Here is a 22,822-nt window from a genome sequence, read left to right as displayed (position 1 = left end):
GCAAGAGATGGCACAGTATTTGGAAAGTATGGCACACAAGGCCTACCCAACTGTGCCACACGATCACTTCAAGTTGTTGCTGAGGGATCTGTTTGTAGATGCCTTGGACAGTCCACAACTGAAGATACAATTAATACAAGCACACCCCTCTACTATGCAGGATGCAATGGCCAGAGCTCTTAAAGTTGAATCCTACATTAAGTCCTGCCCTTTTCTGGCCTTGAATCCTGATGACTGTACCAACCTTGGTATCTCTGTGCTGCCTTCAGAGAAGTTTGAGGGACTTTGCTGGCACTGTAACAAACCTGGGCACAAGAAAGCTCAATGCTGGAAACTTCAACACAGGGAAGATGCCACGGCAGGAAAGGCTATTACCCAGAAAGCTTGTTGGAACTGTGGAGAGTAAGGACATATGTAAGAAGAATACTATCAATAGGTCAGCTTCGGGGAAACCATTAGTGGTTCGTGTTGAAGGATGCCTACCAACCCCCATTGTGAAAGTCACAACAGCTAGGTGTAAAATGCCAAGTACACATAGTGTCTACGTGACAGGAAAGCTGGATGGCCAAAAGTGCAACTTTGTCATAGATTCTGCATCTCAGCAAACCCTTGTGAGTATCAAGGTGCTGGATCACAAAGGAGTACCAGAAGCCATACAGAAGCTCTGTGGTGTGACAGGACATTATGCAAGGTTGTGCGGACCAGTGTGGGTAGCAATTGAGCTCATGGGCATGAAGGACAAACACAAAGTATACTTGGCTGACATTGAAAACCAATCCATATTAGGGTTGGACTACTTACTACCAAGGAAGTGTATAGTTAACTTCAATAAAATGATGACTGGAAACAACAAAGGACAAATTCCAGTAAGTGTTGTTACATCTGTTGATTTGCATGTCACAGCACTTAAGAGAAGATAATTTGGGGTAGGATAAAATAACATCCCCAAAGAAGCCCAATGGTTGTGGAAGCAGTGGAAGACCCATCCAGGCCAGTGGATTTGAAAATTGGAAGGACACTTGTGGCAGGTAATCAAGTAGTACCTATAACAGTGGCCAATTTCTCTAAATGTGATCAGATACTTAAGGAAGGGGCATTGTTGGTTGTGTGCCAGGAGGTAGAGCCAGTCAATGTTAAAGCAAGAAATACAACTATAAAGAATGGACATACATTTACAGAACATTTAACTGACCTCTATAAGAAGAGCATAGTCCATTTGTCATCATCACAAGCTCTTCAAGTTAGAGAACAGAATAAACACAGGCAATCACCGTCCAATAAAGATCCCTCCAAGAATAATAGCTCCGGCACAGTGACAAGAGTTGGAGAAGGTCATGGATGGTCTAATTAAAGAAGGGATAGTCAAGAAATCAAAACTATAACAAGCACAAAATGGTTATGAGGATGACATTTTGAGCTAGCACTTTTCATCAGATTGTGTAGCTTACAATAAAGGCAAATGAACAGAATTTTAATAGACTGATGTGCAATTTGTGTGCAAAATTACATTTTATAAATAAATATTACAAGTCAAGAAAACATAAAACAGATTGAAATTAAAATTTAAACAAAACATGGAAAAAAGTGAGAGTCTATAGGAAAGAAAAGGGTTCATTTAAACAAGATGGTTGTAGGGTTCCCAGATTGTAGGTTAATCTCCTTTCCAGTTGTTCTCTTTGTGAATTACTGTTGCAGCACTGGTAAGTCCAAGAATCAAAAAGTCCTCAACTACATAGTTGTTGATGGTGGAAACAAGCCTATAGGTGTATCTTGATTCCCAGTTTAATATAGTTTAGCTGTGTAGTGCAGGTCAACCTCTTATTACATAGTATTCCAGTTTTCCAGTGATTTGGCCCATCAAAAGGGGGGAAAGCGTTCTCCTCATGCAATAGAAAAAGACTTTGTTTCAGTTCGTATATGCATGATGAGTAAATTCTTTAACAGGACACATACTAAACCATATGGTCTAATCATTGACCTAGCCACACTACACCTCATGTCCAACTGTCCTGTTCTCTGCAAATAGAAAACTATATATTTGTGATGGGCCAACCACTGGAAAACTGGCACATTATATAATAGGGGTGATCTGCCCTACAGAAATATAAGCAGCAATCCTATTTCCCACTGCATTGTGCTGCCCACTAAGGCTCTCTCCAGTGGGATTGCACAATTATGGAGGAAATCTCAAAGCTGGCCACATTAATGGTTAGGAACTGGGAGTGGAAAGAGTCTCCCAAGCTCCACTCGTTGACCAGAGGGGAGGAATTCAGGTTGAGGAGATACCAGAGAGGTGCCTGAATCAAACCATACCTAACTGCCACGAAGGTCTTTCACTGGAGAAAGTGCAGTGGATTATTGCAAAATCTAATTTCAAAAGCTGTTATGCACAAGCTAGGAAGTGGTCAGACATTGCTCTGGTGTTGGCTTTTCTGTGATAGTCAATGGAAGGTATGGCCTGGAATGGACAGTGAAAGCATATATATATATACACACAACACACATACCACCATCATAATGGTCTTAACAGTGGGTGTTTTAGGAGCCAGGGCAGATGGGTTTAACACTTTCCATTACCCCTGACTTGATGCAGGTTTAGGGAAGTAAGTATAACCTGTGAGGAATCATCGACCAGCAGGTGGGTTTTGAAAAGTGACTGGGATTACATTAGAAACAGGTAAGGAAATAAAAGAAGTACTTATCCATTAAAGATGGTGAGTAGACTGGAGAATAGTGAAGGAGGTGATATCATGAGAGAAATGAAATCATCAAATGGTGGAAATAATGAGAGATGAAGGTGTTGAGCACAGTCCACATTTCTGCTTGGAAAATCTTGTCCAAGGGTCCATGAAAGTGAGTCAAGTGGTGGATTTTATGTGATGAAACATGATACAGCACGAGAGTAACTCCATCCAAAGAAGAATAGATAATTTGGATGAGCTGACAAATCCATCTGGTAAGCACAGAGGACAAGCGATCTGTGGAAAAAGAGGGGGTCCCATGGCAAGAATAAATGATTGTATGATCCCTTAGGTCAAATAAGTAAAAATGGAGAAGATGAATGGTAGAGAGATGAGCATTATGCCTAGAAAGTCCCAACAACAGAGGAGCCAAATAAGTAGAGACAAGGCAGAAGACAAAACCCTGACCAAGGTACTGAAAAGAACTAACTGTAGATCCCCATAAAAACTATTAGGACTATGGTGTAGGGATTCAGTTGGAAGAGAGGGTAGGTAATGAAAAAAATGGGTAAGAAAAAGGTGAAAACAGGAAAGCTGAACACTACTGAAGACAGGGGGTCAGCCCACCAAGCAGGTAGAAGGAAATCCAGGGAATGGGAAACCAAGAATAGTAGAAGGGAATGGCCATAAGTCATGATGAGAGAATCCTAGAGCCAAGGAGGATGAGGCATTTGAGAGTGGGGACAAAGCTGATCCAGGAATGTGTCAACATGGACACATATGTCTGAAGAAGGAAAAGAAAACAAATAATCCTCAGTATGAGAGTCATGTAGTAAGGAATGGGAAAAATCAAAAGACGTAGGAAAAAGGGAAAGTTAACATTTTCTTACACTGAAAATGTATTTCTGATAGGTACTTAATTCTCCTCACACAAAGCTATATCGATCTACATTCTGCCCTCTAAGTATTGCTGAAAAAAATTTCATGCTCAGTGCACCAGTCTATATACACCATTACTGAATATGTACATAGCACCAATAGTATTGCACCACCTATATTGGCACAGCTAGCTCCCTCTGCTATTCCCACTCAATCCTCACTTTCGACAATTGGCAGGCTCTAAAAGAAGAACACTGACACTGGAGAGGAAGGGTGGAAGTACCCATTGGAAATATATTCTCAGTGCAAGAAAATGCTAACTTCTGATACGGTCTTACCTCTGGTCACACAAAGCTAGAAAATGGCGGGACCAGTGTAGGCACTCAACATTGAAACCAAGTGGAAAGCAATCACCTAGAATAACTGAAGCACACATGTGGGGTACCACAATACATCTGGAACATGTATGCTGTTTGCCCTTGAAGCAAGAAATGAGTCTGATACTGGCAAAAAGAAGGATATCAACAAATGCAATTTGTTTGGAGAGGTGCAATCCATAGTAAAATATAAACTGAATGAACTACGTAAATACCCAACCTGAACAGGACAGATGAGGTTCTATAACTAGTCCTTGGCATTAGGAGGTTGAGGATCAAAACAGATAAAAACAAAGATAGTGTAACATAAACATAGTGGCTAGGACATGTGTACTGTGTTACACATACTCATCAACCACAAGCTTAAGTAAAAAAAAGGTCATATGCCAAGCAACCGGAATTATGAAGAGGAAGTTAACAGTCAGCTGAAACTGGACAAACTTCCAAAACTACCATGGGAACAAGAAGTAAAACAAACCAAACCAGGCATCACGGGGATGTGGCATTGCCTCAACTCAACCACAAGAAATTTCTAAAGTCACTCAGGAAGAAGCCTCCATGATACAGCAACTGGAAACTGGTAAGGACTCTCTTGCTCCACAGGAAGAGAAAAAGAAAAAGGGAAGTAAATGCAGTGGGGAGTCTGGGGGAACATCACACCAGAGAATGGGTGTCCGTAAGTCTCCATTTTGAAAAGCAGACCTACTCTGTTTTATTCAATCAAAGATCCTGCCACAGAGTTGGGTCCTTTTATCAGTGATAAAAAAAGACTTACCCTAGTCAAAGGTGAACAGATGTGTGTAGAATCGCCATGGGAGGGAGATGATTTTCACCTGAAAAAGATACAGCCAGATTGTGCAGATAATGAGCAATGAAGGTATCGAGAGTAGTCCACATTCTGGCATAAATGATCTTCTCCAATGGATAGCAAAGGCGAGCAACTAAAGACATGGAGAGATGACAAATATGACGATAATAAATGTTGTGGGGATGGCAATCTTCCATGAATAAGTCCAAATACACCAGCCTAACAAGTTGTTGAACCCAACCAGTGAGCATGACAAGGGATAGAGCATGGTAAATGAAAGGGTTCCAGTGAATAAAAAGTTGGAAAACCTGAACTACAAGAGGAGGCAGTACATGCCACATAACATTGTAAGGAGCCAACCAGGATCAGAATGGGAGTACAGATGGGAGATGGAAGGTAGGGAAGTGGGTGTGAAAGTGAAACCACCTTCATGTGCAGCATAGGTTGTAGGGAGGAAGGACCGGTCAGTATATAGGATGACAAAAGAGGAATGGTAGAGAAAGTGGGTAACATTAAAGGCATACATATCTATCGATGATATCTGCAAGCGTGGAGGAGAAAGAAATAGGGCTTGAGGGAGGGATGGTATATTGAACACGTAGACAAAGATTCAAAAGGAGGATGAGAAAGGCCATAAAGGACCACAATGAGATTTCAATCAGGTAAATCAAAGGAACATGGAGGATGCATGACTTGAAAGGAGCAGAAAAGACAAAACTTTACAAAACTAGAAAAAACGGTAAGTGTTTGACAGGCTGCCCGATAGCAAGACACAGTTGAAGTGTCCAAGCCTTTGTCAAACAACCAGTCGAAGAGTTGGTAAAGATGAGGAAGGGAAGAGTGGGAAGGTCAGAAACCACAAAGAGACCAAAGGCTGAAAGTAGACCACTGTCTTTGGTAAATGGACATGGACAAACGTATGATGGAATGGGAAAGGAAATATGTAACATGTGGAGTCAGTCCCTGGGCTGAAGCAATGGACCTGATAAAAGCCATGCATGAAGACAGAGTGTGGTGATGTCTGGATGAACAATGTCTGATTGAGGTTGATGGAGTAGAGATCAAGACAGAGGTAAGGGTAGAGGAAGTTGCACAAGTTAAGGTCAGAGCACTGGGAATCATGGTTGTGCCTGCCAATATGGAGCCATCAGAAGGACTAGACACAGAGTGGTTTGGATTAGGGATAGAACTTTGGAGAGGAGTCGAATAGGAAGGTAAGCATAGATGTGAAGACCCCTTTAATCTTGATTGAACATGTCCACCCCCTGAGTTAGCAGGTGTGGAACAGGAGAACAAAAGGAAGGAAGTTTGGTGTACCATTGGATGACAACGGCATATATGAGGTATCCCCAGTTGGGAACACACCCACCATAAGACATGTGGATTAAGGGACCAATCCAAGGGGAGAATCGTATTGGGATGAGATAATCAATCCACAACCAGATTCATGGTGCCAGGAACATGACAAGCTAAGACCACAATGTGGTGACTGTGGGCCCAGAAAAGGAGATCCAGGATCTGAAAGCACAGAGACCTGGAATTGGTACACCCTTGCTTGGTGATATAAGTGAACACTGTGGAGCTGTCAGAGTGTATCATAACCACCCTCCCTGCAGGAGAGAAAGGAAGTAAAACAAATCTTGGTGAACCTCCATGAGCTCGAGAATGGTGATATAAAGAGAAGACTTATTGATGTCCAGAGACTAAAAATCTCCTGGGAGCCGAGGTAAGCACCCCAACCCTCTAAAGATGAGTCTGTGAACAGACGTACGTTTGGATGAGGCAGAGGAAGCAGCACCCCTACCTTGGTCTGATCTCTGTCTAACCACCATGCCAGGTCGGCTCTGACGTGTGAATTAAGGGTAAAAGTGTGGTCCAATTGATCCAAGTATAATTACTACTGATCTAGGAGACTCCACTGATGGGAACATATAAGAACCCAACCCATGGGAATGAAAGCTTCTAAGGAAGCCCACAACCCCAAAAGAGATAGAACCTCTAAAGCTTTGAGAGCATGCGAGGTGAGGGCTTTGTGGTCTACTTGCACCATATCCCAAAGATTAAGAGGTAGGAATGAAAAAAACCCCCAAATGAATGGGGAATTGAATGGGGGTAAGAATAGACTTTCCTCTTTCATCAGTAATCCCACCTGTGCTGTTTCTTGTAGGAACAGAAGAGTATGGTTACTGGACTGTGAATGGGAAGAGGTAAGCAGTACCCAGTCATCCACGTAATAATGAGTGCAAAGACCCATCGAGTGAAGATGTTGGGCATGAGTTTGTATCACCTGAAGAAACACTCAAAGAGCCAAGGTTAGTCCAAACAGTAGGGCCCTGAACTGGAATACTTAACTTTGAACAATAAATAACTATCGACGATGTGGGTACTGTGGGGGTGAATGCTGAATTGTAGATTACAAGGAGAAAAATTTATTTCTAGTATTAAGAACATAGGAAAAGGAGCCAAAGGAAAGCTTAGCTTTATGAAAGGGAATAAAATGAAAATGTTAGTGATGTAGCAGAAAAAAAAAATTAAGTTCTACATTGACGAAAAGTAGGATTAGAAGGCACATGGTTAACAAAGATGAAAAAAAAAATATCTAGATATAACAATGAATTAGATGTTACTAGTAGTAATGATATGTTAACGTACAAAATATCTAAACATACCTAGTTAACAAAGTACTTATGAATATCGAACTGGCAAACCATCTAAATTTACCTAGTCCACAAAGTATGTAATAATAATAACTATGTAAACCGACAAAAATTACCAAAAAACAAAGTAATAATCAATATCTAACTTACATTTCATCTAAATTAACTTAGACAACAAAAGGACACATAAGTATGGTCAACACAGACAATAATTAGGATTATAAGGGACATATTTACAATGGCAAGAAAAAAAAATTAGGCAGATATAACAGTGAATTAGATGTGACTATTAGTATAATATGTAACTTAGAAATTATCTAAACATACCTAGTTAAAGTAGTTATTAATATCAAACTGACAAACCCTTGAAATTTACCAAATCTACAAAGTACATAATATTAACAAATGTGCAAAATGACTAAAATTACCTAGAAAAACAAATTGATAAATAATATTTAACATACAATTCATCTAAATTAACTAAGACGATAAAGGACACATAAATAGCTTTCCAAAGTTTGAGCACTGATGAGGTGAAATACTTAAATCTCCCACGTGTAAAGAAGGACAAAGTCATACAAAGGGCATCTCAGCTGCACCTACTATGGGTATATCCACTATGTGTGAAGTGTACAAGTAAAAAACTTACCACAGAACCACTGGGAGAACGGAAGCAATATGAAGCTTTGTTCTTCTACTTGACCAAAGTGAATGACATGGTGGCAAAGTAAACTATCAAAATCACCCATGTTTCCTCAAACATACAGCAAAACCAGAATATGTGCCAACCAACGACCTGAATAACTAGTTGTAAAAAATAAAAAATGGAAGGGAAAAACTCCTCAAGATTTGTAGAGTGTGACAGACCAAAATAGGAAGATGTTGGGAAAAGAGAGTCCAAATAGTCTTCTTCTTCATTGTATTCTTCCTCAGAAACATTGTCAAGTTGAAAAGAAGAAATATTCAACCAAACATATGAATCTAGCTCTCTATGAATTAAGGCCTGTATCTCCTTTGCAGTTAAAGTCAAATCTGATTCCTGGGAAATCATACCTGTAGCATTTTCGACTGTAACAGGAATTTCCATGGTCGATACAATGAATCAAAAATTCATACTAAGATCTCTTATAATTCAGTAACAAGAAACAAAAGCAAAACCAAAATTATTGACATAATTGAATTCAAACACAATAAAATATAACTGTCAAAAAAAGTAAAAATCTGAAATGGGAAAGAAGCACAATAATAAACAGGACTCACATGTGAAAAAACACACATTCAAACAAAGCTGTGCCAATTAAGAAAGTGAGGATTGAGTGGGAATAGCAGAGGGAGCTAGATGCGCCAACATAGGTGATGTAATACTATTGGTGGAGAGTAGTCACATGCTATGTACATGTTCAATAGTAGCACGAAATTGGTGGGGTCTATAGACTGGTGCACTGAGTTTGAAAATTTAACACCAATGCTTAGACGATAGAAAGAAGATTGAGATAGCTTTGAGTAAGCAGGGGTAAGACTGTATTGGAAGCAAAAAACAAACCTGAGAAATCAAATCCACAAATAGATATGGAGAAGCAACATTGCCCTCAACAAATAAAGAGGAGCTAAGTGCAATCCCAGGAGGTGAAAAAGAGACAATCAAAATCATCATCCTCAAGGTCAGGTGCAGAAAGAGGAGAATTCATTTCAAACACATGAAAATACAAGAAGGAAGGCATCAAAGAACACCTCACACAATTAACTACAATAGTAATGTCTTCAACAGAAAACAAGCTTCCAGTGGCCACAGACAAAGAAGGAGGCAATAGTCATTGTACTTGGGAATTCATGGTCATTGTAGCAGGTCTCCAAATAAAAAAAAAAAGTTCTAAGTTATTCAGTAGCAATACACCTTTAAAATGAAGTTGAAACAAACTAAAAGTAAAACAAAGAAACTTAACACTGTGAAAATGCAGTGCAAATCTCACAAAACTGAAGTTTAAACTTAAGGAAATCCATCCATTAAACACACTGTCAAGAATAAGAATGAAGTTTATTTCAAGTGCAAGTACTTATGGGGATCTACTGCACATGGAGGATGTGTTGCCCTCCTATTGGTGGAGGACTATCGTAGCATGATAATTATATCACACACTAGCACAGTTCACATTATAACACATATCATAAGTGGGAGATAGCTTAAGAATAGTAGCATGCGCAAAATCTCAAAAGCATACATGTGAGAAATAGCTACTGTGGGCATAAAGATAAGTCTATCATTTCAGAATTCACAAGTAGGTTGATAAACTAGATTAAATTAGTTCAGATTTGTTTTTGTGTGGAATCAAGAAAATCTAGGGATGCTTCAGAAGCTGAGAAGTGGCCACAACTTTACTGTAGTACAATATACATGTAAATTTTTTGATCAGTTACAAAAGTATAATTAGCAAAACACCAACTGAAGAAAGGGTAGCATAGTGGATAGTGTTTTAACTGGATTCATAGTTGAAAGGTTGTAGGTTCAAGACTTGCTTGCAAAATATTTTTGTGTTCTTGAGAAAGACATTTTACTCCAATTGCTTCAGTCTACCCATGTATTTAACGAGTACCAGTGAGTAGCTGGGAGTTAATATGCAATGAACTGGCATTTAATCTAGGAGGAATGTACCATAATTTTCATCCAGTTATGCTACAGGAAACAGGAGATAAGCATTGGCCTTACGTGTTTTTAGGCTCATAAAAGATTTAACTTACTTTTAACAGAAGAAGAATGACTAGAATTTTTTGTACTGCCATGTTAACGCAGGATAAATGTATATAAATATTAATATAAGCAAACTCAATTCTTTAAATTACTTAATCCTTATAAAAACATTTGATACAATTTGGGTCTTCGAACTAATGAAAATTAAGAAACAGATCAAACAATAAAAAACAAAACAAAAAATGTATTTAAGAATATATAGGCACCAAATAAATAGAGGAACTTACCCGCTTTCACTTCTCTACCTATGTGTGGATCATATACTTTGGCCTTTTCTTGAAATTCTTTTACTGCTATATAATATATACAGTTGGAAGTTACATAAACACTAAAACAGTGTGTAAAATAAGATAAGAAAGGAACAAATAGTAGGCAAATACTATATTTGTACTGGACTGGCATACACTTTGTATACGATATATATATATATATAGTGTCATACAACCAAAGAACAGGCTCCAGCAATCAAGAAAATTAGCATATACTTGAACCATTCTCTTACAGCAGTTTCTACAGATACAGTGATTATATAGATTATGTACAGTTTCTTACTAAGTTATGAACTTTTAAAAGATAAACAAAAAAAGATACAAAACCTTTTCTGTTTTTGGGATGAACAAAAATGGTGTCCTCTTTGAATCCTGGCACAATACCAGCTATCTCATAAGTTCCTGAATAAAGAAAGAAGTCTCCATGACAAATTTACACATAATTATACATGCAATTAACTTTACAGTAAGTAACTTTCTGATCAGTAAATGTTGGAGTATTAAATCTACTATTCTTATAAATGCTCTTGGATTTTAGGTAACTATGAAAATATTATTAAATCTAATTTAATGTCTGTACATCATATCTAAAGTTTTAGTAGTGAAACTGAAGTCATTTTTATACAGAAAAAACTGCTTATGTGCATTTGGTCACCTGATCTACAATTGCTCTTTGGTACAGTAAAATGATAAGTACTTTAGGTATTAGTGTACTTTTAAGAAACATAGCCTTTCAAAGATTAATGTGCTAATATGTTATACACACACATTTTTTACATGGAAGGGAAACAAAACAAGAGTAATTGTAACATATAGTTTTAATGATGTTTGAAAATTACTGATTTATGTACCATTTTTTTAAAGTGCTAGCTTAAACCAAACTTCTTCATTTAATACTGCTCAGTAATCCTCGTGAAACATCATGTGATGGAGCAATTAAAAAGCATTTATTCATGATGTTAGAAAAACACGTAGGTTCAAGAAGTCTTGACAGAAATGAATAAAAATCCTATAATCTGAGTGCTTTCGAAACTGTTTGCCCCTGAAGAAGAAAGGTCCACCTTTCAAAAGTGCTTGGGTTATAGGATTTTTTATTCATTTCTGTCAAAAAGCATTTATTATTATCCATGATAAATAAGTAAAACCTACATTTATTAGTAAACCATCTAATTTTTCTTCAATAGACTCCATAAAAATATCACATTTATTTTCTGCACATTATGTACTCTTAAGTATAAAAATAAATAAAAATTATTTTACAATAATTACTCAGCTGATTTTAATATTCAAACCTCAATCTCTCTGGCCATTGACAGTTACATCTGTTCATTTTGATGTCATCTCCATTTTTCATTATGATTTAAGCAGTATTACTTCACTTCTAGATATATTCTAAATTTCTAATACACCTACAAATTTAGTGCCAGTATTAAAAACTCAGGTCCTTTTACTTTTCATCACTGTTATAAAATAATTTTGCTATATCATTATTTAGAATATCATGCTGCAACATTTAAACACCATGTATATAATGTCTGGTTGGTAATGTAAAACAACTCAATTATAACAAACATACGTCCAAAGAAGAAACTTCTCAACAAAGAACTATCTCTAACTTGGTCCATATTAGCTGTTCAAGAAGTCTTTTTTTCTTTCTTTGGTGTAAAATACAAATGATCCTACCACAGCACAAAATCCACTTTTTCTGTAATTATATATATCTGGAAACAATTATGGAAATGGTTAGGAAAAAGGACTTAAAGGCAAATACTACAGACATAACACCCCTTTATCCTGTGAAAATGAATTGCACTAGAGTAAAGTCAAATTTTGATAGCTTTACACCATGACTAATTGTCATCCAACCAACTGGAAAACACCACACCAGTATAAAGCCTATAAAAGTAAAGGCAGCCATACTATGCCTAATAACAGTAACAGCAGTACTGTGTTTGCAATCATGACTCCCAAGACTGAAATAACACTTGCCAAGTGTGTAGAAACCAAAGATTTGGCTAGTCAAGGTTAATTCATGAAAAAATTAGTGCAAAACTCCATGTTTCAGTAGAATCTGAATAGTGTACAGGAAAAACTATACACTACTGTAAATAGAAGTAGTCAAGATAGAAAACCAGAGCTCTTCAAAAGTGATGTTAAGAATCTCAAGGTATGGTTTTAATGAGATATACATAACAGTTGATTAGATACCTTGCCATTAACCTTGCTGTAAATTCAGACATTAATGCTACCTCAAGAACAATAAAATACACATTAGCACAACTGGGTTGTCTCGGTGGATATGCAGCTGCTCAAAAACTGCTGCTGAGAAGAAGTAATCAAAACAAAAAGTTGAAATAGACAATCGACCATAAACAGTGGAATAAGCAAAGCTAGAGAAGGATGCTTCTAACAGATAGATTTGAGTTGAAATTTTTAACAGCAATCAATGACACAGGAGAATGGTATTATTGTTAATGTCTAACATTGACGTGATGCATGAAAGGGATCAGTTCATGCTGCATATCAACCAACTGTACCAGTTATCTACACAAATCTGATGCCATCCCCATTGCTGACAAGTACAAGCTAATTCTAATCTATCACACCATTCTCTTAGGAATATGATTCACTGGGCAGGGACTCATCTTATAGGAACATAATGAACCCAAAGAGACCAGTCAAACACTCATAACCATGACTTGGCCCACACAGTGTTCCAGTACACACATTCTTGAGGATGTAAAATATGATCTAAAAAATAAGGACAAAAGATGACCAAAAAACTTGGATGAAATGTGGGCAAGAACTTGGAACAATATTTGACAACTGTATGTTGATAAACTGTACAACAGCAAGAAAACAAAGTGTACTGCTCTGTCAAAATCAAAGGTGTCACATACAAAATATTATTATATTGACAACTTAATTGCTTTCTTTTGTATATGTATTGTATATATCTTGAGTGATAATATGTTGCAGCATTGATAAATTCCCTATCTAGTTGCCATTACTCGTTGTTTGTAATGCTGTAAGTGTGCTTTCCTTTATTAGAGCCGTGTGTAAAATGTTACAGAATCTCACTTTTACACACTTGTTGAGATTTACAATAAGTTAAAACACTTGTTTTGTATCTGTACAAATTTCATCACCCAGTAGTTAAAAAAGTGTAAATGTAACTGCTTCTTACCATTTGATGTGCATCTATAATTAATGTGTTCATTTCTCCAAAATGCTACTGGTTTTACAATCGTACGTTTTGACCCTCGTCTGATGATTTTAGAAGATCCTTCTGGGTTGCTATCCAGTCCTAGCGGATATGGTCTTTTTAAAGATAGAACTGCATGTAACAAAACAGAAACCAAAAATTTTTCTTTTTTCAATCCAACATGAAATATACTTTATATTTAGTTTCCATAAGATAAAGTCTCACAAACCAATGTGTTTGGTAAGTGTACACTAATAATTATCAACACTGTTTGAATTTCCTACAGAGTATTTTATCTATTACTGTAAAGTTGTAAGTTCAATAGAATTATTTATTACACATGGGATGATTTAAATACAAATCTATGTCAGGTACTTACATTAGTATGTTTTAAGAATTTTCATACCACTGTTGTTAAAATTTAGGCAGTTTTATAAAATTAATATTGAATCAAATGTTATATGTAACTATGAAATAAAAATTATACAGGAAAATCAATAAACTATCAACTTGATAAAACATGAGGTCAAAATAACTTAAATTTTCAACAATAAATTTAAAGTTCCATAAGTAATTACATGCAGAAATATCAGCACTAATCATCTTTAAACCCATGAAAACCATTTTCTCCCATTTGTATCTGTAATACCAGATGTAACACTTCCAAAATAAAACTTCAATGAACTTATATAAAATAAAAAAATTCTAAGAAGTAAAAATAAGGACTACACTTTTAGCTTAATTAACATATAAGATATATTATGTTATTATATTGTAGGTATTCAGAAGGTTCATTTGGGATGACAGGTGATTCTCGATATCTATTCTGTTTGGACTTTTCTCCTTAATAAATTATCAAGTTTTAATTCTCAGGAAGTTTGTGTACGTAAGTTCCATTTCTTCCTGGGAGCAATCAGATTTCATGATATGCATTTCAAAACAAACATGAATTCAAGTACATGTTAATTTAAGTCTACTATCACCAGCTTTACTTTATAGCTTAGACACAACAAGCTAAGTACATTCTGTAACTCAAAACACTACACCAAAACAATGAATAGACCTAAACAGTACATGCACATAAACAATATAATTCACTCATGACATTTAGAAAGTTTGGAACTGCTAGAAAATCAAGGTCTGACAAAACAGAATTGTCACATGTAAAGCTTCATCTACTGTGTCTCTCACACTTGGTAAATGTAGTTATTATTACTTAAGAAACTTAACATTATACATTAATCTAGCTAATAATATAAATAAATAAAAATTGAATTTGATACTGTAAGTTACTATAAACAAACTTTGGTGTTACTTAGTATGAAACAAGTTTCAGCTACATGACAATTAAGGATGACTTTGCTAAAGAAAGTCTGCCCAATAGCTAGAGTTCATAATTGGGGCAAATAAAGGGAACAAAGTTGGACTATATTACAGACCACCAAATGTAAGTGATGAAATTAATGAAAAACTCTACAGTGAGATAAACAATTCAGCTATTATTGAAGCCACAGTTGTGGGGGGATTTCAATTTTAGGGAAATGTTAGTCAAACCATGAGAAAACACTTTTATAAACTGTACAAGATGGCTTTCTTCAAAAATTGGTCATGGAAACTACTAGGAATAATACTATTTTAAATCCAATTTTAACTCATAATCGAGAAACGAATGATAGGGTGAAGATTAAGGAATATCATTATTGCTTTAGGTTTGATGTTTTACTAGATATGGGGATTAGGAATAATGAGATTTTGTTTACAAATTAGAAATAAAAACAAGTTGTGAAGGAATGCAAAAATAATTATCTGTTGTGAATTGGGCAGCTGAATTAATTGAAGACACTGGACATATGTGGAAAATTTTTGAATTAAATAAATATTCAAGATAGACATCTTCATGTAAAGAAAAAAGGATGGCTGCAAGTAAAAAATCCAGATTGACTCATAAATGCTATAAGGGATAAAAGTAAAGAGAAACATCATATATTTTAATGAGCTTAAATTCATTGCTATGACAGAAACTTAAGAGGATCATAGGAGAACACGACTGTTGGTCAAACAAGAAATTATGGAATTGAAAAGGGTATATGAGAAAAGGTTGGCCAAAAATGTAAAAACTAACAGTAAGGATTTCTTTACATGTCTTGAGGGTAAACAAAAATGTTAGAACTGGAGTACAGCCTTTGAGAGATGATACAGGAAGGCTTATATGACAGTGCTGGGCTATTAAATACTACTTTGTCTTCAATTTTTACTCATGAAGAATTCAGCAATATTCCTCATCCTGAAAAATTATAAGACTGAAACAAAATAAAATAATCATATTAATTCTTGTTAGGAAAATATTAGGAAGTTTAGAAAATGATAAGGCTCCTGGGCCAGATAATATTTCCCCAAGGGTTTTGAAGGAGGTAAGGAATTTGATATGTAAGCCACCTGCTACTGTTTTTTGTAAGTCCTTGAACAGTGGGCAAGTGAAAAAATATTGGAAGTTGGCTAATGTTATTCCTCTATTTTTGGGAGGTTTATTGAAATTATTCTGGTAATTAAAGACCTGATAGTCTTTCATCAGTGGTAGGAAAAGTTTTGAAAGCCTAATTAAAGATGCCTTGCAAAGTCACTTAAAGTACAAAATTTTGTTCATTAGTCAACATGGTTTCACTACGAAAAATCTAATCTTGCTAACCTTCTGACATTATTTGAAGAGGTTACTGCTTATGTAGATGAGGGTATAGGTGTGGCTTTTGATTTTCAGAAAGCATCTGACAAGGTGCCACATAAAAGGCTGGTTAAAGAATATCTATGCAGGTGTGGGGGATAAGTTGGCTCAATGGATAGAAAAGTAGCTAAAATGGAAGAAATCAAACGGTTGTTATGAATGGAGTTTAGTAAAACTGGATTAACGTTACAAGTGGTGTACCTCAGGGTTTAGTTTTAGGACCTTTGCTCTTTTTGATCTACACTAATGACATAATGAAGGAATGGTCAATAAATTTCTTGAATTTGCTGGAGATATTAAGATTTTTGGTGTTGTTGACTGTAAGGAGGATGCTGCTGCTTTACAAAAGCAGAAAGATTTAATTCTCTTTGGTGTGATAAATGCTTATACTTGTGCTGGGATATGTAAGGTCTGGATAAAGAAAGTTAGCTATATCCTACAGCAACTGTGTTATTCATCCAATATATACAGATTCAATGACCAAACTGTGATAAATGATTAACCCAGCCTACCTTTTGATGGAATTGAATAAAATGATAAATATGAAAGATGAAATGCTTAGGTTTGTGTTGAAGTGTACATGTCTAGGAAAAAAGCACTATTTATATTGTCAATTGACAATGCTGACAATGTGATTTATAATGAGTCAATAACTACACTGTGTATAACAGCCGACTCAGCACAACTTACATTAGAGTTGGATAAAATGATAACTTTGATAGGTGGAATTTACTTTGCATATCTTATGTAAGGCAAGGATAAAGATAATTATGTATGATCTGTAGTTGTTAAGTTAATTTAGAAAATCAATTTTCATAATATTTTTATTGAAGATTTTATGAAAAGTAGTAAAAATTGTCAATTTTATACATTTCAGTTATAACATACAGTACTTAACACAAAAATGTCTTGTGCAACTAGTTTCATTATAATGTAGTTTATGTTGGTGAACTTGCTAAAAAAGTTTGCCCAATGGCTCGCCTTGCAAGGGAGAGGAATGGGGAACTTCTGAAGAAAACACAATAAAGGTGATCATTTCTTAAAATTGGAAAGATAATTTGAGAGATTTTAACATAGAATTTGAGGAGAGTCAGACAGTTTTTAAAGGTTTGATAAATGTTTAGACTTATGTTGTAGCATTTAACAAAGTTTAGAATATTATTGGGTAGTCAACATGGTTTCACTAAGGGAAAAATCTTGCCTTGTGAATCTTTTTACAGTGCAGCACTGTTGTCAGACTACTTTACAGGCCTTTTGACATTTTGCTGCATACTAATTATAAAAAAAGACAAAAAAGAGTAACTTGAAACAAGCTAAAAACCCTTGAAAATGGGCCGGTGGGCATAGTCTAGCCCGAAACACTCTGTTTCGCTATGGTCCTGGGTGAAATTAAATCGAAACATTATAAAGAAATAATCACTTAAGAATACAGTTTTACAATAACACAAATAATACTACGAGTAACGCTAATGAATGTCCGACCTAAACTTTTTCAACATCACAGGTCAATACATTTTTTAATTAACAACTATAGCAACACGTATCACAAAACCTACCTTTGGTTTTCACCTGTTGTTCTGTTGATTTCATTTGAATAAATTGTTTCTTCCTCCTTTTTGTTATCTTATGCTCAATATTTTTTGTAATAGAGTCAAATCTTTTAACACTGTCTACACCTATGTTTGGAGAATGATGAACTTTTTCTAGAGCCTTTGAGTTAATTTCAGGTATAAATACCTTTGGATCTTCAGAATGATTAACTTTTTCTAGAGCCTTTGAGTTAATTTCAGGTATAAATACCTTTGGATCTTCAGAATGATTAACTTTTTCTAGAGCCTTTAAGTTAATTTCAGGTATAAATACCTTTGGATCTTCAGAATGATTAACTTTTTCTAGAGCCTTTGAGTTAATTTCAGGTATAAATACCTTTGGATCTTCAGATTGACTAGAATTACTCATTTTCTCGGATTCTTTTTTGTTCTGTATTTTTAGATTCACTTTTTTTCTCTGTTTAATACAAGTTATATGGCTTGACTTTTTTCTGGTTTTATTAAGTGTTTTTATGACAGTTTTATTTTCTCCATCTGTTTTATCACCCATTTTGTTGCTAGGACTTTCATTCATCACTGATTGTTCGGTACTCTTTCTGGGGGTGTTATTTATTTTTGATTTTCTTGTTTTTATATTAATAGAAGTATCTATCATTATATTACTGTCAAATAGTGCTTTTTTTTCTTTGTTTAAATGATTTTCACAAGACTCAAGCTTTTCTTTTGACATTTTTGTTTTCTTAGTACTTTTATTGTGTGGTTTTTTTGCTTTTAAATTTTCTTGGACTTGATCTGAGTTTGAAGATTGGATTACCTTAATATTTTGTGTTTTATTTGTATTCAGTGATCTCTTTTCACTGAAGCTACATGCACTTGCTTTATTAGCACTTCTCAATCTTGGCAAAAAGGACTGTTTACTCATATTTTCAACTGCATCTGAGATTCTAGATGATGGGCATATAATACTTTCACTACTAACAGTCTTCTTATGAACTATACCATTTTGTGTTTCATCCTGGTTAAGTTGATTATTTTGAGTTCTTAGTTTCCTAACAGGATTTCTTCTTTTATGTTGAACATTCTCTCTCAAACCAGGTTTTGAAATGGCACATTTTACATTCTCACTTTTCAACTTAGTTTCCTGTCTTTTGCTTTCTGATAAAAAAAAACAACATGTAATTAATATATTTGGCATATCCAATGAATAGTAGCTAATTTTATTATTAAACACAATTATTCCAGCTTGACTGCACCTCACACACTTTAAGTCCTGTGGGTTTAACTCATCTAAAGACTTGTGTTTAAAAGCTAGTTCACTATTTTTATCTGAAGTTACTGATGAAGATGAATAACTGCCACTATGTTTGATAACTTTTTTCATCATATAATGATCTGAATTCTGCTATTTCCTCTGAATCTGATAGAGACTGTTTTCTGTACTAGGAAGTGAATGGTAATTATTCATGAAAATCATTATCCATACACTATATAGGCAAAGATGTTTGAAGAAAACTTGGAGATTTTTTGTGGAAAAATCTTTGTGAATCATTAATAGAGTTTGATTTAGAGCTGTCCAAAAACTGGTTTATATCATGCTTGATTTTAGAACTGAAAATTGTAAGAAAATTATTAAAATGCTTGATGTTATTTTTCCCATATTTATAAGCTGATATAATCAAACCAGGCTGGCTAGGTTTCTTAGGCATTTTATAGGAGTGATTCTTTACCCTAACCAATTAACTTCTATTACGTTTTATTCTAAGTATCTAAAATCTGTGGTGGAATAACAGGGTAGAGAGGAATGAGCAGAAGAGGGTCTCAGGTTGTTTAAAATTTGGAGTTAACATAAAAAATACATTTTATTTAATATTTTCCTAACCTTAAATGTATTTCAGGTAGATACTCATCTATATACAGCTATTACTACATTGTGCTGATGCTAAAAAAATTATTGTGTGCATGCACCGAGCCTTTTAATGAAACTCCCATACCTACATATAATAACGTGCATTAAGCCAGTCTTTGATGCAAAAAAACATTAGATTATAGCCCTCCACCAACCGGAGGGCAACATACCTTCTTTGCACAGTACTCCCAAAAAGCATATTGTGTATACCACAGGCTCATTCTTTATGAGGTCAAAAAGACAGAGCAAAGGTGGAGAGAAAGGGTGGGTGGTTCCATAGAAGTATCTATCTGGGATACATTTTCAGGTAAGGAAAATTATAATTTGAGAAATGCTATTCTCTTCTCCATAGAGAAAAGAACAAGAATACCATATTGATAAGATAGTGGAGAAACCAGTTTACATAAATTAATTAAAAATATAAGCTCCTTTCTGAATATACTAACAGAAATGGAAAACTCATGAAGTATGCCACCCACTAGGGGTGTGGGGCCCTAGTGGGGCATCAATCCATGGAAGACCTTATTCATCTCATGCATGGGATACTCTTTGCCTAATTGAGATAGTAGAGCAAAAAGGATTGTCAAAAGAACCTCCTGTATGCTGCTAAAATGTCTCACAGGTGGGTGTAATTTAATAACTGCCCAACTGGCCTGTACATTTCAGTGAGTTAGCAGAACATGTATGTGTAGTTTGACTAAGGCAATAATTCAAGCTGCACAGTACATAAATATATGTATGTGAAATACTTACCATAATAAGCAATCACAGAAGTGAATCATCCCAGACCTGCATCCAAAAAAGAATGCAAGACCCAACTAGCAGGAACAACTAACTACCAGAAACAGTCTGTTTCTCAGTACAGGGGATGGCCTGTACTACAGTTACAGATAAACACCAAGCTCTATTTCCGATCATGTGCTGCACACACTTGGTCTCACCAGTGACAGGAGGGGCACTCTTCATATTTACCACTCCAGCAGCATGGGATTGAGGAAAAAAAAAGCTTCTTCCACTCCACTAGAAGAAAGGGGAAAAGAAGAAGTCACACATTGAGAACACCACAGTAGGCACTGACCAAAGATGAATAACCTCATATGTACAAGGTCCCATACTGAGTGACTGTACAATAGGTTATAGTGAATAGGAACAGCAGGTGCAAGGGAAGGAACCACACTTGTTGCTGTCATTTTCTTTTTAAAGTAATAGCACAGTGCGGAAGAGCAAATATAAACACATACAAGGTAGTCTTGCAGAAAACTCCACCTTAACAGTGGACATTGAGAAGGTATAGTTAGGATTAACACTGTCTCTTATTAATGCAGATTTCAGAAGAAAGAATTATACCTTATGAAGCAACACTGGCCACGTGGTGGGTTCCATGGTCTCCAGTATATATATTTTAATTTTTTTTAACTTTAGTGTAGTTTAAGGTGGTTGCTTTTATGTGTGTGGAATCTGTAAGAAAAGAGAGATAATCAACCTTTGCCTCTTTAGAGCCTCAAGGAATATTGAAGAAGGCACCTGGAGGTAGACAATGTGTGTAAGGAATATGAAACAAAAGTGTTGGGGATTAACCACATTCCTTCAGCAATATTGCATCTATGGAATGTTTATGGCCAGACTTAAAGAGAAACTGTGAGAAGGCTAACTTTATGGAAGGTAACATGAAAAATTAAAAGAGTCACCTCCCACAGAGGAATAGATGAGTTGGATGAGTTAAGGGTTGTTTAATTCAACCAGTTAAGGCAAAAGGAGATATGACAGTAGAAGAAGAGAAGTCCAATATAAAAAAAAAAGTGCTGAATCCCTTGAAAATGAACAATGCAAGTGAGATAACAGCAAACTGCCTTAACAGGACAAAGAAGATACCCAGGGTTGGAATTATCATATAGAGAAGAAAGGGGTGAGAAGGTGATTGGAAAAACCATTTAACCACCCACACAAACAGCCCAGTACTGGGTATGATGGAATAGTCTGGACAGAAAATCAATGTATCTCTGTGGGGAAGACTGCAGAAAGCCTAAAAGGAAAACATATCAGAATGATATTTCCCACAAGCAAGAAAGGAGAAGAAATACATTTTAAGAGAAAGATGGCACAAAAAATAGGTGGCCAAAAATTTGAATGGAGGAGATTTAACAGCCTTGAGAACAAAACAGAAATTCCACTCTAGAAGAGGAACTGGAAGAGAATGATGACTGATCAGGAAAGCTCAGAATATGTCTGCAAGAACTGGATAAAAATGAGAATGGCCAGGGAAAAGACAGAAGACTGCTGACAAAGCCACATTGCAGTTAACGATTGAAGAAATGGAAAGACCATCCCTGAAAACTAGGGGAAAAAAGAAGTGAGATGAAGAAAAGTCAGATGATCTGGAGGAACGGAGTGACAAAACGACTAGCATCAATAAGTCATCCACTTGTGATGATAATCTGAAAGGATAATTGGCCAACAAAAGTGAGCAATAAGGTGGGTTACTCTGCAAGAAAAATTTGCCAATCTTGTAAGGGATTGTAGAAAAATTAAATGTGAAGATGAAAGTGTGGATCTTCATGGTGAAAGATAGATTTTTACGACTGACATAAAAAGGGACATCTGAGATGGAAGAAGTAGGGGCACCGAATCATCAAGAGTCAAAGCATAAATCATAATTGAGCTGGCCGACGAGTAGAACCTGCAGGCGTGTTTGTGAATTATACAAAATATTCTAGAAAAATGTTGAAGAGGAAGATAAGCATACAGAAAGAGGATGGACCAATACAGACTCAGAAAGAATACTATCAGGACCATGGAGCCTGGGAAAAGTTGTGGGAAAGAAGGACAGAGAAATGAATGGCAATTCTACAGAAACTTGAGGAAACTTAAATACCACTCTGCCTGAAGAATTTGGTGTGGGAGTAGCAGCTGATCCATTTCCAAATTCAAAGCTACCAGTGCATGGAAGGCCAAAAATGAAATGTTGTTTTGACTCCAATAGTGGAGCTCAAGAACAAGAAGCAGAAGTACTGGAATTATTGAAGCA

The 22,822-nt window shown here is 35.8% G+C and overlaps 1 protein-coding gene across 2 annotated transcripts in view; it reads right to left on the bottom strand.

Annotated features, from left to right (window-relative positions):
• Nucleotides 1–22,822, bottom strand: part of LOC111088232 (centromere protein C-like) — a 46,788-nt gene that overhangs the window by 9,471 nt on the left and 14,495 nt on the right. Inside the window, exons 2-5 of one of the 2 annotated variants that reach the window (XM_022397728.1) lie at nt 17,898–19,046; nt 13,605–13,754; nt 10,745–10,819; nt 10,376–10,441 (exon numbers count right to left, since the gene is read on the bottom strand). In XM_022397728.1, the coding sequence (XP_022253436.1) occupies nt 10,376–10,441; nt 10,745–10,819; nt 13,605–13,754; nt 17,898–19,046 (1,440 nt within the window). The remainder of the gene's footprint in view (nt 1–10,375; nt 10,442–10,744; nt 10,820–13,604; nt 13,755–17,897; nt 19,047–22,822) is intronic. The other variant, XM_022397729.1, reaches the window with a different exon arrangement.

This window comes from Limulus polyphemus, unplaced genomic scaffold, assembly GCF_000517525.1.
Source record: "Limulus polyphemus unplaced genomic scaffold, Limulus_polyphemus-2.1.2 Scaffold3381, whole genome shotgun sequence".
Taxonomy (NCBI): Eukaryota; Metazoa; Arthropoda; class Merostomata; order Xiphosura; family Limulidae; genus Limulus; species Limulus polyphemus.
Note: the sequence above shows the minus strand (reverse complement) of the source record. Positions and strands in the feature narration are given on the sequence as shown.